The 14,250-nt window shown below is 46.3% G+C and overlaps 1 protein-coding gene across 1 annotated transcript; it reads left to right on the forward strand.

The window, feature by feature from the left end:
• The first annotated feature begins 261 nt into the window (after positions 1-261).
• On the forward strand, positions 262-14,250 carry LOC139055768 (adhesive plaque matrix protein-like). Its single transcript, XM_070533302.1, has 3 exons — positions 262-297; positions 2,253-2,543; positions 13,054-14,250. Exons 1-3 carry the CDS (start codon positions 262-264, stop codon positions 14,248-14,250), a joined length of 1,524 nt encoding a protein of 507 aa, XP_070389403.1.

Here is a 14,250-nt window from a genome sequence, read left to right on the forward strand (position 1 = left end):
GACAAACGCTGTGGGCTATCGTATGAGACTGGAACGCTAACTTGAATGCGCTGTTTGTAAAAGCCATTACAGGGCCCTTCAAACGTTTCATACCCCTGTTACACGGGCACTTTAACGGCCGTTAAGGAAAACGGCAGTTGGCCTTAACGGCCGTTAGGCCGCGCGAGCGCCGTTGGAAATCCAACGGCGATTGAAATCAACGGAGCTCGCCGGTCTCCGTTGCGCCGCCGCTTCCGTCCGTTTCGTCGTGCAATAGACGAGATGGCAGCCCCTAGCAGCAACGTGTCCACGCTGCAGGTGAGCGCGCCGGCGCAAAAGCGCTTTGCTTGGACAGTGTCACTCACGCATTTGCTTATTAACTTGTGGCAAGATCACCTGGCCGAACTGCGAGCGCAAAAGCACAATGCGCCCGTGTACGCGAGGATGACGGCGCTGTTTAACCAGCTCGCAAGCGAGGAATGTGGGCACGCTGTGTGCATCACAGTCAAGCAGATTAAACACAAGATGGAAAACTTGGCCCAGGCCCACAAGTAAGTTGCCACGCATTTATTAGTGATTTTTAAGCCGACATGTATACGCCTTGTCAGGCATGTTCAATAAAATCTGGCGCCCCGCACTGCCCGACGTGTGTTTCGACGCCATAGGCAACGTCAAATTTTGCTTGAAGTGGGCTCGAACGTGATTTTCTCGACTTTATGGACTCATTGTAACTCTCATGCAGCATCTTAGCGTAGTACAATTCGTTTTGATATGTAGCCGTTTGCCGTAATCTAGGCATGGCCGGCGTAGCCTGACAGAATGTATTTGCACCGAGAAGTCTGTTCGATCAGCTACTCGAAATAAGATCTTGACATGTGCAGTAGCTTTCCTGGAGCTTGCGATGCAGTGCAGCTAACAATAGCTAAAGTCACACTATGAAAGCAGTAGTGTTCGCACTAAATGCAAACAGTACTGCTTTCTTGTTTTATTTGCAAATTCCATTAGCCACAAAACAATAATACTATACTAATAAAATTAATTGTATGCATTACTTTTTTAGTTGGAGTGGAGTGGCACGTTCTAGGTCGTTTTCGACACAAAACACCACTGTACTAATCAAGAACCTGCCTTTTCAACGCAACCACTCAATTTATTATAGTTACACACTATTTTCAGAGGCTGGGGTGTGGTCTTACTTTTAGATAGCTGTCAACACAGTGTGCTAAAAGACTTGAAATGTTGTTATCTGACGAAGTCGTGCATATAGAAATGCAGGAAAAAGCACACTATGTCGTGCATATGGCATCAGCCCAAGTGATTGAAATTTACGTTTTGAATAGAGCAGAAAGCGCTGAATGCATATCCTAATCAAGAATCTCACCCAAACTTATGGCTTGACATTGTCTACAGGCTAATAACTTGTATCTTGATATCAGCTGATTTTGATCGAAGCCTATTGAACTCGCATGATAATTCAACAGCTTCCTCCTTGTTGTTTACCGCCTTGCCTGCAGTTTTAACTTTCAGCACAAGGAGTTTCATTGATCTTGGCAGTTTGCACTTGTGCAGAAAAAAAATCGTGTTCATCCCTTACGACATAAAGAAGTGACTCTTAGCTGTACTTTTTATTTCAGAAAGGCAAGCACTGCTGGCACTGGGTCTGCTGCAACTGAGTGCCCATTCTACAAACGGATTCACACCTTCTTGGGAAACCTGCCCATGAATGACAGAAGCCTGGTTCAAGAGAGCTTTCAGGTGCAACATTTGTTTATTTTGGTTGTATGCAAACCCTAGAAATGGACTGACACACTGAATTTTTTTTTGCCGGTCAGGTTTGTCGCTGGAGACAGTTGGCAGTAAAGTTAAGAGAATTTCATGTTGCTAAAGCGCATGACATGAACACGAGGCATTGTTGTGTCCCAGAGTACTAAAATGCACAGATAATTTCAATAAGCGTCAGTTTGTGTAGCTTCAAAATTATTGGTTAACATTTCCGACATCCGGAAGACACAATACTTCTTACTTTTCTTGGAGTTGTGAAAATAGGGTGAGATAGGTAAGGCTGGTTATGTTACAAAAAGGGTACCAGCGTAGGCCATGTGCTTTAGGGTGTACCAAAACTCTTTTAGAGAAAACAGCAACTATTGCATAAAATTCTAGTATATTGAAGTGTTTCTGCACGTTATGTGTACCACTTCCACTCATCATGCAACGCTGTAATAATCACTTAGAAGCAACATTCAGTAATCTTCTGTTCTTATTCTTTTCTTAAGCTGGACATGGTGGAGCGGCTGCCAGAGGGTGCAGAGATTGTTGCCTCAAGACCGGCATCAGAAGCGCCGAGCAGTCCAGACACCGTAAATGTCGAGGCGTCGACCAGTCTTGCCTCGACCAGTGAAGCATCGACAAGCCAGGCTTCAACACCTGCTGCATCATCCGAGAAAAGTCACACACGCAAAAGGGGACAGCCGACATCTATAGATAAAGTTGTGCTGCTTCTAGAAAGGCAGGAAAACCATGCCGAAAAGATGGCAAAAAAGGAGTACAAGCTATCCAAAAAGACGGTGAGACTCCAGGAAGAGGCCAATGACCTACACCGTGAAATGGTCACCATAATCCGCCAATACTTCGAAAACCGGCAGGAGCGTCAACCTGACTGCCCAGACAGCCCCGAATAAAGACCTGTGTACACACATGCACCAAAAATTGCCCAGTCTTTCACGTTCTGTTCATTGTTCACGATTGCATGCCTAAAACAAAGCTTTTCGAAGTAGTCATGGCTTCAATGAAAAGATGTGCTTGGCCAAAGCACGTCGGACACTTTCACCTGACGAGCTCACTGCGTTGCTCACACAAACAGGATGCGGAAGCTCCCCAGCTGCTGCTTCAGCACTCCACTGTGTGTCGCACTGATCACGCATGTGCTCGCATACATTGCGAAGGATGCAACAAGCTCGCACAATGCTGTTGACATTTTCGATTTGGCACTCAATTGCCTTCAAGATCCTGAACCTAGCCTTCAATCTCCCAAAGGCATCCTCAACGACACGCCTCGCTTTTGAGAGTGTGTAATTGAACATTTGCACTGTTGGGTTGCTCGCACTCATGTGAGGGAAAGGCTTCATCAAGTGACGCTGCAAAGGAAAGGCCTGGTCACAGAGGAGGACCGCTCCTATTGGTATCCCGTCAATAATCTGGCCTGGTAAAGTGAACAGATCAGTTCCTACTACGTCCGGTAATATCGAGCCTCTGTACACTGCTGCATCATTATTGCGCCCTGGAGACCCTACATTAATAAACATGAACTTGTATTTGTGGTCTACAACAGCAAGAAAAATTATGCTATACCAGCCCTTATAGTTGTAATAGTCCTGCGCATTTTCTTTGGGTGGCGAGACTTTTATATGGCAACCGTCCAGCGCGCCAAAGCCCTGCGGAAAGCCTGTGCAGGCTTCGAACTGTCGCACGTGGTCTCTAACATTGTTCAGTGACGGAAACCGCACAACTTGGGGCTCGAGAACATCTACGACAACGTCACAAAACTCTCGGAAGATCAGGTTCACGGATGGCCGACTCACACCGAAGAGATGAGCCACAGTCCTTTCCTCTGCCGATGTGGCGAGTCTGTACAGCGAGAGGGCGACGCGCTGGTGTAGGGGTATGCAAGCTCGCATGTTTGTATCCTCCCGTGTTAGTGAAGGACACGAGCTCACGATGTACGCAAATGTGGAACGGCTCACGCGAAAGTTGGCCTTGAAATCTTGATCCGACAACGTCGGCACGGTGGTGTCGTACCAAGACGGTGGTCTGGAAAGCGTCCACACACTCCTTTGCCTAGCAGACATCACCACAGCGAGTGCAGCGAGGCTGCGACATCGCCTCTCGGCCGCCTTCCGCTTCTTCTTGATTGACGCTTTCTGAATGCGCACAGCTTGCAGTTCAGCCCTTTTTGCAGACGACAAGGCCTCGTAGTGCGCAATCAGGAGAAGCAAATCGGGTGGACAATCACGGTCGCAATCATAAGGTGGCCGGCTAACCGCCATTCCGCGGCTGTTCTGGGGTGCGCGTCGCAAAGTCGTACCACGTTCAACACTGCACCTGCTGAATCACGCAGACGGTCACTCGCGGTACGAAAGAAAAAAGGATATGCGCAGTGAAGCTGCAGTTAGTACAAGCGATGAAACGTGAAATGGGATGCTTCACCACGTTGAAACCACAACAAACGCAGTCATTTTGCAACGCCATGGATCGGATTGGATCGGCTAATTGAGCTTCTTCGCTACTTTTGCAAACAACTTTTGCAAATAGTTAAACAAACACATTGTACAGCATGTAGCGCAGAAAATAATTGGAGAAACAAAATTTTTTTAGAGTTGCTGAGGTAAAAAGTTCAAGAGTCACGTGATCAATCGTCGAAACGGAAGTGAACCGACTGAGCATGGAAAGTGCCGTGTGAGCGCTGCCACCACCGTTCCGTTCCCACTGCCGTTACGGCGTTCAACTGCCGTTTGCGTTAACGGCCGTTGCAAGCGCCCGTGTAACAGGGGTATTACTTAATTCCAACTCAGTTTACTCAGTGAAAATAGGGCACCAGAAGTGTCTGTGCGCATGCGGTGGCGTCAAATTGGTTTGTACAAAATTTAAAATTTTGGAAAGATCGCATAATAAAATGTAAACAAAGATCACTGTGAAATTTTTAATTTTGTTCAATATAACTGAATATCAGTGCATGCGCAAAAAACGGTACTGGTCGTCTATTTTCTCTAAATACCCGCTGTGGTAGCTCAGTGGCTATGGTGTTGGGCTGCTGAGCACGAGGTCACGGGATCGAATCCCGGCCACGGCGGCCGCATTTCGATGGGGGCGAGATGCGAAAACACCCGTGTACTTAGATTTAGGTGCACGTTAAAGAACCCCAGGTGGTCAAAATTTCCGGAGTCCTCCACTACAGCATGCCTCATAATCAGAAATTGGTTTTGGCACGTAAAACCCCACAATTTAATTTTTTTATTTTCTCTAAATAAACTCAGTTGGAAGTGAGCATCTTTCCTGTCATGTCTCGTTTTCCCGAACCCCTTCTGCGCTCTCCTTTGCAAGATATGTCGAACCAACTAGCCCAACAGGTTAATATTCTTCAGTAATAACATGCCCAACATCGCGATTGGCTGCAACAGGCTTTTAGAAAAAGTTTCGTCATAAGAACTTTTTTTCTGAATATGACCCCTAGGACCTATAAAGAAAAGTTTTCGTTTGTAAGTGTTGTTTTTCATTGGCTGGTTGTCTTCGCCAACGGTATGGCCGTCATCTCCATTTTCTTAAATTTGAAGTGGTCAGCAAATCAAGTGTGAACACTTTTGCGTGAATGCGGATCATGCGAGCCTGGGGACCAATTTACAAAGCTTTTTTTTTTCCTTCGTAAGTGCCATTTGCCATTGGCCGGCCGCCTTCAATAATAATAAGTACGGCATTAGGACTGTCAGTTCTAGCGTAAGGATAATTTTGTGACTAAGACCCCTGGACAACTTGATAAGATGTAATGCAATAATATTTATTTTTTAATTTTAAGGATCGAAGCATGCAAGTGTCAGGAAGCATGTTAGATGTCGCTTAGATTAGGGTCTGTTAGGATGGCGTGGGTGGGTGCTTGTTGGCTTCGGCCCGACACTCCAGACAGGAACCCCACCAGAATACTACGGTGTTATAGGATGCGAAACAAGGTAACGTAAGACCAAGGGAAAGAAGAGCGTCACTTTTAGCTAAGTTCAGTCGTAATAAAAAGGTTCATATCTGTAGAAAAGGTGCGAGCGTGCGCAAGTACATTTGCACATCGCAATCAGATCACGGAGATCGAATTGCGAAAGGGAAATTCAGAAATTGCCTATTGTAACACACAATACAATAAGCGCAGAGCCGTACACGCATAACTGATACGAATGTTGTGTTTATTTTTAATGTGACATGTCTCCAAGAACTAACGTACCAATGCATCTGTGATTCTGCCAAGCATGCCGATATTACTTGGATGGCGCTGGCTTTAGTTAAGCTTATTTCGTGCCTAACTGCACCATAATAAGCACGAAACCACTAGCCCAGCAACAAGTAGCGACAAATTCTCTCCTATTGTACCCTAGAATGATTACTAAATACTGTCGACTCGTACGCTTCCTACATTACACCTCAGCAACCTCAAACGTACTTCACTTGAATGCCTTCGTTCTACAGAATTTTTTGGCCACAGAAGTGGTGTATGGATAGGTCTCTGGATTGGCCAGTGCTGAATGCCAGCCCATGTACCCCTTCGCTCATGACATATTGCACTTTGAATCAATTGAAATCTTCATTGGCGCATACAAACTTTAGAAACGTAAAACGTTAATAGACGCAGTCATGGAACGCATTGACAATCCCACCCTCTCTAGTGGGGTTGCCTCGGCGGAAATAGACAGCTTTAGAATAGCGTTTGTCGCCTTACGTACGTTAAGCGTAAGCACCTTTGCGAGGCGTTACGGTTCGAGTTCTTTCAAGTCTTTTTGTTTACCGTACGGAAACGCAAACGTAAAGACGTTATAAAACATGGCACCGTCTGACGCCTCGTGCCAAACGTATCCAAGCCAAGACGATCCATTAGCAACCATCTTGCTGTTGCTATGTGGACGCGTCACGTGAGGTCTATGGCGCCAGAATCGCTGAACGACGTCAGAAAATGGACGCGCTATATTCTAATAACTAACCTTTCAGGTGAATTTAGATAAAATGAAAGCTCATTAGAATAGTTACTGGCTATCAACGCGAGTGAGAGTGCAAGCCATAAGTAGAATTCTTGCTGAAGCGGGAGCCATGAGTGCCGCCATGTTCGATAACGCTATTTCTTAGCGTCTGTAAACATTACGAACGTTAAACTCACCAAATTAGGTATGTTATCATAGCGCACGTAAACCGCAGAAACCCAATAACGTTGCGTGCATGAGCAGTGAGGACGACGCTGTTTCTTAGCGTACGTAATACGCTCGGTTACAAACGCTAAACTAAAACTGTCTAGTCTCGCTCAGAGACGACTGAATCAATCGCAAATGCTGTCCAGAACGCTCCCCAGGTGAGGGCTCTTTCAGAGTAGCGGAAACCAACCACAAAGCGTATGCTTTCCGCACCGCTCCTGCCAGAAGCAATTGCACACGCCGGAAGAACGGCGTATACTGACCCTCAAAAGCGCATGAGCTCGATCGAGTTCTTCCATAAAATTTTTTAAATTCCTAGACGAACCTTAGCGATCGGCTTTCTTCACGTGGGTGCCAGAGAAACCTTGAAGGCTTTGCTTTGATATGTGATTTCTCAGATTCTGGAAGGCCCAACATTGATTTAGTAATGCTGGCTCATTGCTAGTTTGGGAGGAGGCAGCGGAAGAACGACTGAAAAAAAAACACACACACAGACACGCACACACAGTAAATGGGATGAGCATTGTAGATATGTGCACAGAGCAACATAACATTTTTCACAGGCAATGGGCCTCGCATGAAACACCCACAAACTGACTATAGCCATTTGCCCACAAACACCGTGAACGCCCAAAAACCAGTAACCTCAAACTACCAACAAAAACAAAACCACATGCAAGATAAAAAAAAAAACTAATTCAATGCGGTACCCTACTTGTGTACATGTGAAACATTAAAGCTGGTACAGCATCAACAAGTAACATGAAAAAAAAGATAACTGAGCTAATTTCTTTCTTTTCTCTCCTTGTATTAACGCTTCGTTTGCTAAAGGCCACAAAACCTGTAACCACCGCGAGAAATTTGTAGAAGTGAGGAAAATTATGAATCTCTGTGGCGGTCCACCATTGCAGTGTTTAAGCCTGCTCAAACGTGAACACTACAGTAGTTCAGTTGTTGCGAAGTAATTACGGGAGCCTACTTCCCACTTGGCTCTCTGGGAAGCAGACGCGGAACGTTATGAGCTAGCGGTAAAAGGCAGAATCATTGAGAAACGCTACTTTGCGCATACAATCGCGGATGATTGAAGCAGGTTTCTTCAAGCGCGGGAACGCTATGTACGACGCAGAAAAATGCTGATTTTGACAGTTGACAAATGCTGACAGTTTGTGTGGCTATAGTCGGTGACAAACAAGCCAGAAACACTAAAAATGTAGTGCACCTGCTGTTTACCGCTGAAAGAGAGCCAAGGCAGCTGAAACCTGCTCACAGTTGAATGACTTTGCTCTGCTAATGTACACCCGGAGACAAAAGTTCACGGACTGCGGGATCGCTGAAAACGTTCAATTCCCGAGCCACCCGTAGCGATACCAGTAAAACTGTATACGACAATATTGTTAGCATATTCTAGTCGACGCGGGAAATGCAAATACCGAACTGTGCTGTGAGTTTGCGTAGATATTCAGCTTTTTCTGAAATCTCGTGCCCCGCAAAATTTTGTCGCTGGGATGTACGCGCTCTGCTAAGTGGAAAATAAAAGCTCGTTATTTCAAGCAAAAACATTATCTTAGGTAGAGGTTAAGATCCACCATATGCTTTGCTTTAGACATTAATGTTTCACCCTATAAGCGGTGACAAAAACACAGATGTGTATCGAATAAAAATGCTGTTTTAAACACGTAATACACCTTGTGTTAGAGAAAAAAAAAACGAACCTTGTTGATTGTATATAAGTGTGGATGGACGTATGGATTGTATATAAGTGTGGTATATAAGTGTGGCTGGCTCCGTGCTCTCAAAGATGAAGGATAGGTATTCTTCGTTTTTTCAGGAGGACCTTGTTTATAATTTAGAGGTTGTCACCGACTATGGATTCCTCATGTGATGAACCATAATCTTGATATACTTGTTACACGCAATGCCAAGGAATGAGCGTCGTGATATTGCAGTAATACCTTGTAAATGGGAAGAACTAGCCATGCGGTGCTTCTCTCAAAGCCTTTTTCAGATGAAGCGTGGGTTCACCTTTCGGCTGGTGCCGTTGTATCTCGTCTGACATAAAAAAAAGAGCCCCATAACTTCTTTTTTTCTATTATTATTGCGTTACACTCATTTGGCTGTCCTCAGACCATTTGAATTTAATATGCACTGTGCATGCGAACGCGGATTGTTTACGGGATCGGCCCGTACACGCATTCGTCTGCACTGCCTGTTTACTGCTCCTTCTTTGTGCCGTAATATTTGCATATTGTCGCACATGAAATGTGCGACAAATTGCTAGTATTACGGCTACAAGTGATGCTGAATCAGAATGTTAGAGGAACATAAAAAACAAGAAACTTGTAGTAAACACTTGAGAACAAAGAGAGAGTTTTGCTGAGGCAATGTTTTTTGCTGTGTGTTCGGTCTAGATTTGTACCATGGATCAACGGGATCTTAAATCCTGTGCCTCTTCCACTGTCTACAAGAAGAGACCTCTCAGCTTCTCGGCTCTTTGGTCTTGCGCATCCGTGGCTAGAACCGGTGACTCGGCATGTTTCCTGCTCACGTCACCCGACCTAATTACTTCATGTAAACTTTCAGCTGATAAATAAAATCATATCTTAATGTTCGTACATGTGCCGGCTTGTAGGAAATAGCTAAATTTGAAAGACTGGGGAAGCACAAGCGATAGAGTAATAAAGAAACAAATTAGGGTGAAAATAAGCGGTGCTTGTATTCACAAAAGCTTCTGACGCTATATTTCTGCGTTAGATCATATTTCAGGGAATCCTGATTCAGGCCATTGTCTTAGAGAAGACAGCCAGCCACACTACTTGCGAATGAAAAGCTTCGTGAATTCGGTCCCACTTGTCTCTTTAAGTGTCACTTGCGTTCGTTCACGTTCGGGAACAGATTACTTGGAAGCATTTTGAGGTTACGAGGCTACAGCGGCTGGTCAATAACTCAGCGTTTAGGAACTGGTCGCTGTGGTTACGTGAGTAAAAATTGGCATGGAAATGGTGCACATGAGAATTATCATAGGATCGATAGATTACGGCATCAATGACTGGACCTTGCATCACTAGCTCACAAGGCTGTGGCTTATTATTGTCTAATCGAAGCTTGTTGAATATCATCACAATTTGTGTGAACCGTGGTAACTGTTTCATATGGACCTTGTTTCAGATATAATAAAGTCCATGAGCCATTGCACTCTGTGAAGGTGGATTACCAACAAAGCTGTTTAGCGCACAACACAGAGGAGGCACAAAATTTCGAACAAAGCTGCAAACTTATTGTCCTAATCTGGGGTCATCGTGACGCAAGACACATTCGCGTATCACCTCTGTTATGAAATTCACGTAAAACAATGAATGGCTCTGGCTCATACCCACTTGAACATACCATACTCATACGATAAGCTCATACCACCGTAAACCCGGCCTCCCTATTACGATGACAAAAGAGAAGTGAGCTTATACAATGGAATTATTGTATTGGACAAACTTTGATAAAGGTCCTGCAGGACGCTAGTCAGCGCACAGTGGCCGTCTCCCACGCAAGGATCGACGGGAAGTGGCAACGGAGCCAGCTGTGGAAGACGATGACGACGACGCTCGAAGCATTGCTGATGATGGCAGTTTTTTGCACAATGAAGCCATAAAATTGTACCCGAGGAAGGAAACTGAGATCATTTACGTCGTTCACCTATAGAGCTGTGACAATGACTCGAAAGAGCCATTGGTGATAATGATAGTTTTTTGCACAACGCAGCTAGCTGTGGAAGAATATGACGATGACCAACGCACGACCAGTGGCACGTGTTCGTGAGGTTGCACCAAGGGTCGCCAACCAAGAAGCTGACGACTCTCGAGACATTACTGACAATGATAATTTCTGCTTGCATACGCCACTATACCTCGGACATGAGCCGTATACACTTTCGCTGTAAAATTTCTCTTTGTCGCCTTATCAGACGCACACTACGTCACGCACTACGTCATACATTCACAGAGACACAGCTGCGACGGAGCGCCGTTTAAGACAAAGGTGGCCGTTGAACCGAGCTTCAACGCGAGCGGCGATATGTGTTTGCTTTTGTTGTTGGCTCTTTCACTTCCATTTTCGGGGAGAGTTATTCCAGCGCGGACCTCATAAAATCCTGGATCCTAGCTATAGACAGCTTCGCAGTAAAAGTCAGGGAGGTCTGTGGTTAGCTATACTTAATTTGGACATCGTATGGGTAGAAGGGACATGTATAAATCATAACCTAACCTAACCAATGATGCAGCCAAAGTACAGAACAGAAATCCAACCACTGCGAAAGACATTCTTGGAATACTTTGAAAGCTTGATAACTCACAAAAGACATCTTTCACATTATTCATCCACCTAAAAAGCAGCCTTACCATGCCACACGGAGAAAGGAGAAAGCTTCGTAGTTTGTGTTGACAAGAAATACCCGCGGCATAGATCTACTTTAAATGTGGGCTCAAGTCTACTGATGCTATTTGCTACAAACAAATTATGATTGATAAAACTGTCTCACTCGTCGTTGGCACAAGCAAAGGTCACGTGCGGGTGGAATTCATACACACTTTTGTACCGGCTACCCGTACAGTTGAGCTTGGTATTTGCATTTGAGTGACAGTGCATAGCCTGTGCAAAGGGCTTTCGTGAAACTTTCTCATTTTTACAGCGTTTTCATCCCCGTCCTGAAATCATTCGGAGCTGCAGTGTCGTTGAATCAGACCATGCCTAGTATCAGGCATCTTCCCAAAAGATGCTTCCGAACCCATAGAGCAAATGGTGCTACGCATTTCACCAAGTCTACCACAACCGTTGACGCGATACATCTTGCTTTCCAGGCATGCGCGTAAGAAAAGGCGTAAAACAGAGGAGAAAATATTGCCGACAGCCGCTAAACTTAGGTCCAATTAGACGCCGACTTCGTACGAAAAATCCCCGCAGGCTATCAGTGACATCTGGGACACATCTGCTGCATCACCCGAATGCGAGACCAGCGCTATCTGCGCAACGAAATTTAAAGCTAGAAAGGCTAAACTGTAGATGTTATCTTCGAGCACCTTCCATTTCCTCACGCCTGCTCCGGTATGTCTGTCGTTAAATGTTATAGGATCAACTCTAATGTGAATGCGTCCTTGACATTAAGTCTCATGCATAACTACGGCGAAGCGGAATCTGTTTGAAACGAAGTAAAGAGGTAAACGTAGTTGAAAACTTTTGCTTTTATTCATTCTATGAACAACAACGTTTAGAGTTTATTCGCAAAATATAAGTCGCACTGAATATTCCCAATCCCATTGACCTCTTTCGCACTTACACTGCCACGTGTTTCGCTCATGATGATCAGGTCAACCTACACCCTTTAACTTCGAAATACCTGTCTCATCCTTACCCTCAGGAGCTCAGCGTCTACGTACAAAAGTTTCCTTTAATTTTTTTTGTTAGTACGTTTCGCTGAGTTCTATAAAAGGAGATTTGTGGTGGTCCCACTACCAGATCAACGTGGGAGGAGCGTCTACAAGTAAAGCATCTTAGACCATGAAAGCCGTAAGGTTCGTTGATATTTGTTACTTCTTTTTATCTAGCATCGGTATGTTTAGTAAAGAAAACCAGTGAATTATTTGCGACTGATACCGCTATGAACATATATTGGCCATGAAATATATTTTTAAATTGTTATGATCGAAGCCTACGAATGCTTTCTATCAAGCCCCTACCGTGTTTCTCGACGAACAGCAGCAGTGAGTAAAAATTACCTGCGATGAGTACCGGAGAGGAGTTTGTTTATATTAGTTGACTCCAGGAGGTGTCATGAGATTGTGGGTTTTCGCCAGAACAATTCCCACAGCATGCGAGATTGTGCCATCTTGAAGGCCCATAATTTCCATTGCGCTACTGGCAATAAATGTTTACCATGGCTCGTTTCACAATGCCGGAAAGAGTTGTGACAAAGTTGCCATTTCTGAGCGAGCCGTTGGTGCAAGTCCTGCCACCCCCTGAAAGCACTTCAAATAAGGAGCACTATGCCATAGGGCCCGAGTAGTTCTGACGCCACTCAGGTCCAACATGAGTGCTTCACTCCCCTCATGATGTTTTCTCTGCAGGTAACCAAACTTCTCATTCATTTTTGCAGTACTTCTTCATCATTGCCCTGGCCAGTGCGGCCTTTGGCCACAGCGTCACCACCATTGGCGTGCCAGTAACCGGCCTGGCAGCCGCTCCTTACGTAGCACCCATTGTGTCTACTGCCGTACACCACGCCCCGACCTTGTCAGAAGCCTCGCGTTTGACCAGCTTCGAGGCTGCTCGACCCGGAGTACCCCACACCGTGGCGAGAGTATCTAGCTACACACCCGCTGCCATCCAGACTGTCCACGCCTCGGTTCCTACCGCCGTGACTGGTGCCGTACATGTACCTGGCTACACCTACTTGCCACGCTACAGCCATCGCTACGATGACGCCGTGGCAGCCACTCCTTGCGTGGGACCTGTGGTATCTACTGCCGTGCACCAGGCGCCTACCATGTCCGAAGCCTCGCGTGTGACCAGCTTTGAGAGTGCTCGGCCGGGGGTCCCGCACACTGTGGCCGCAGTCTCCAGCTACCCTCCTGCTGCCATCCAGACTGTCCACGCCTCGGTTCCTACCGCCGTGACTGGTGCCGTACATGTACCTGGCTACACCTACTTGCCACGCTACAGCCACCGCTACGATGGCGCCGTGGCAGCCACTCCTTACGTGGGACCTGTGGTATCTACCGCAGTGCACCAGGCGCCTACCGCGTCCGAAGCCTCGCGTGTGAGCAGCTTTGAGACTGCTCGGCCGGGGGTCCCGCACACTGTGGCCGCAGTCTCCAGCTACACTCGCGCTTCCCTCCAGACTGTCCACGCCTCGGTTCCTACTGCCGTGACTGGTGCCGTACATGTACCTGGTTACACCTACTTGCCACGCTACAGCCACCGCTACGATGGCGCCGTGGCTGATACTCCTTACGTGGCACCCGTGGTGTCTACCGCCGTGCATCAGGCCCCGGCTGTTTCCGAAGCCTCGCGTGTGACCAGCTTCGAGACTTCTCGACCGGGAGTTCCACATAGTGTGGCAAGTGTGTCTAGCTACACATCCGCGGCCGTCCACGGCGTCCACACCACAGTTCCCGTCGCGGTGACTGGTGGTGTCCACGTGGCCGGTTATACTTACTTGCCCCGCTATAGCCGCCGTGTCGAGCCCCAACCTAGTCGCTACTCTTACACCTATGGTGCAACTCAGTACGGATTCAGCTATGGACGGAGGCTGGACACCGTCGGATACGTTGGTTACTCCCAGAAAAGCTAG

This window comes from Dermacentor albipictus, chromosome 2 (assembly GCF_038994185.2).
Source record: "Dermacentor albipictus isolate Rhodes 1998 colony chromosome 2, USDA_Dalb.pri_finalv2, whole genome shotgun sequence".
NCBI classification, from domain to species: domain Eukaryota; kingdom Metazoa; phylum Arthropoda; class Arachnida; order Ixodida; family Ixodidae; genus Dermacentor; species Dermacentor albipictus.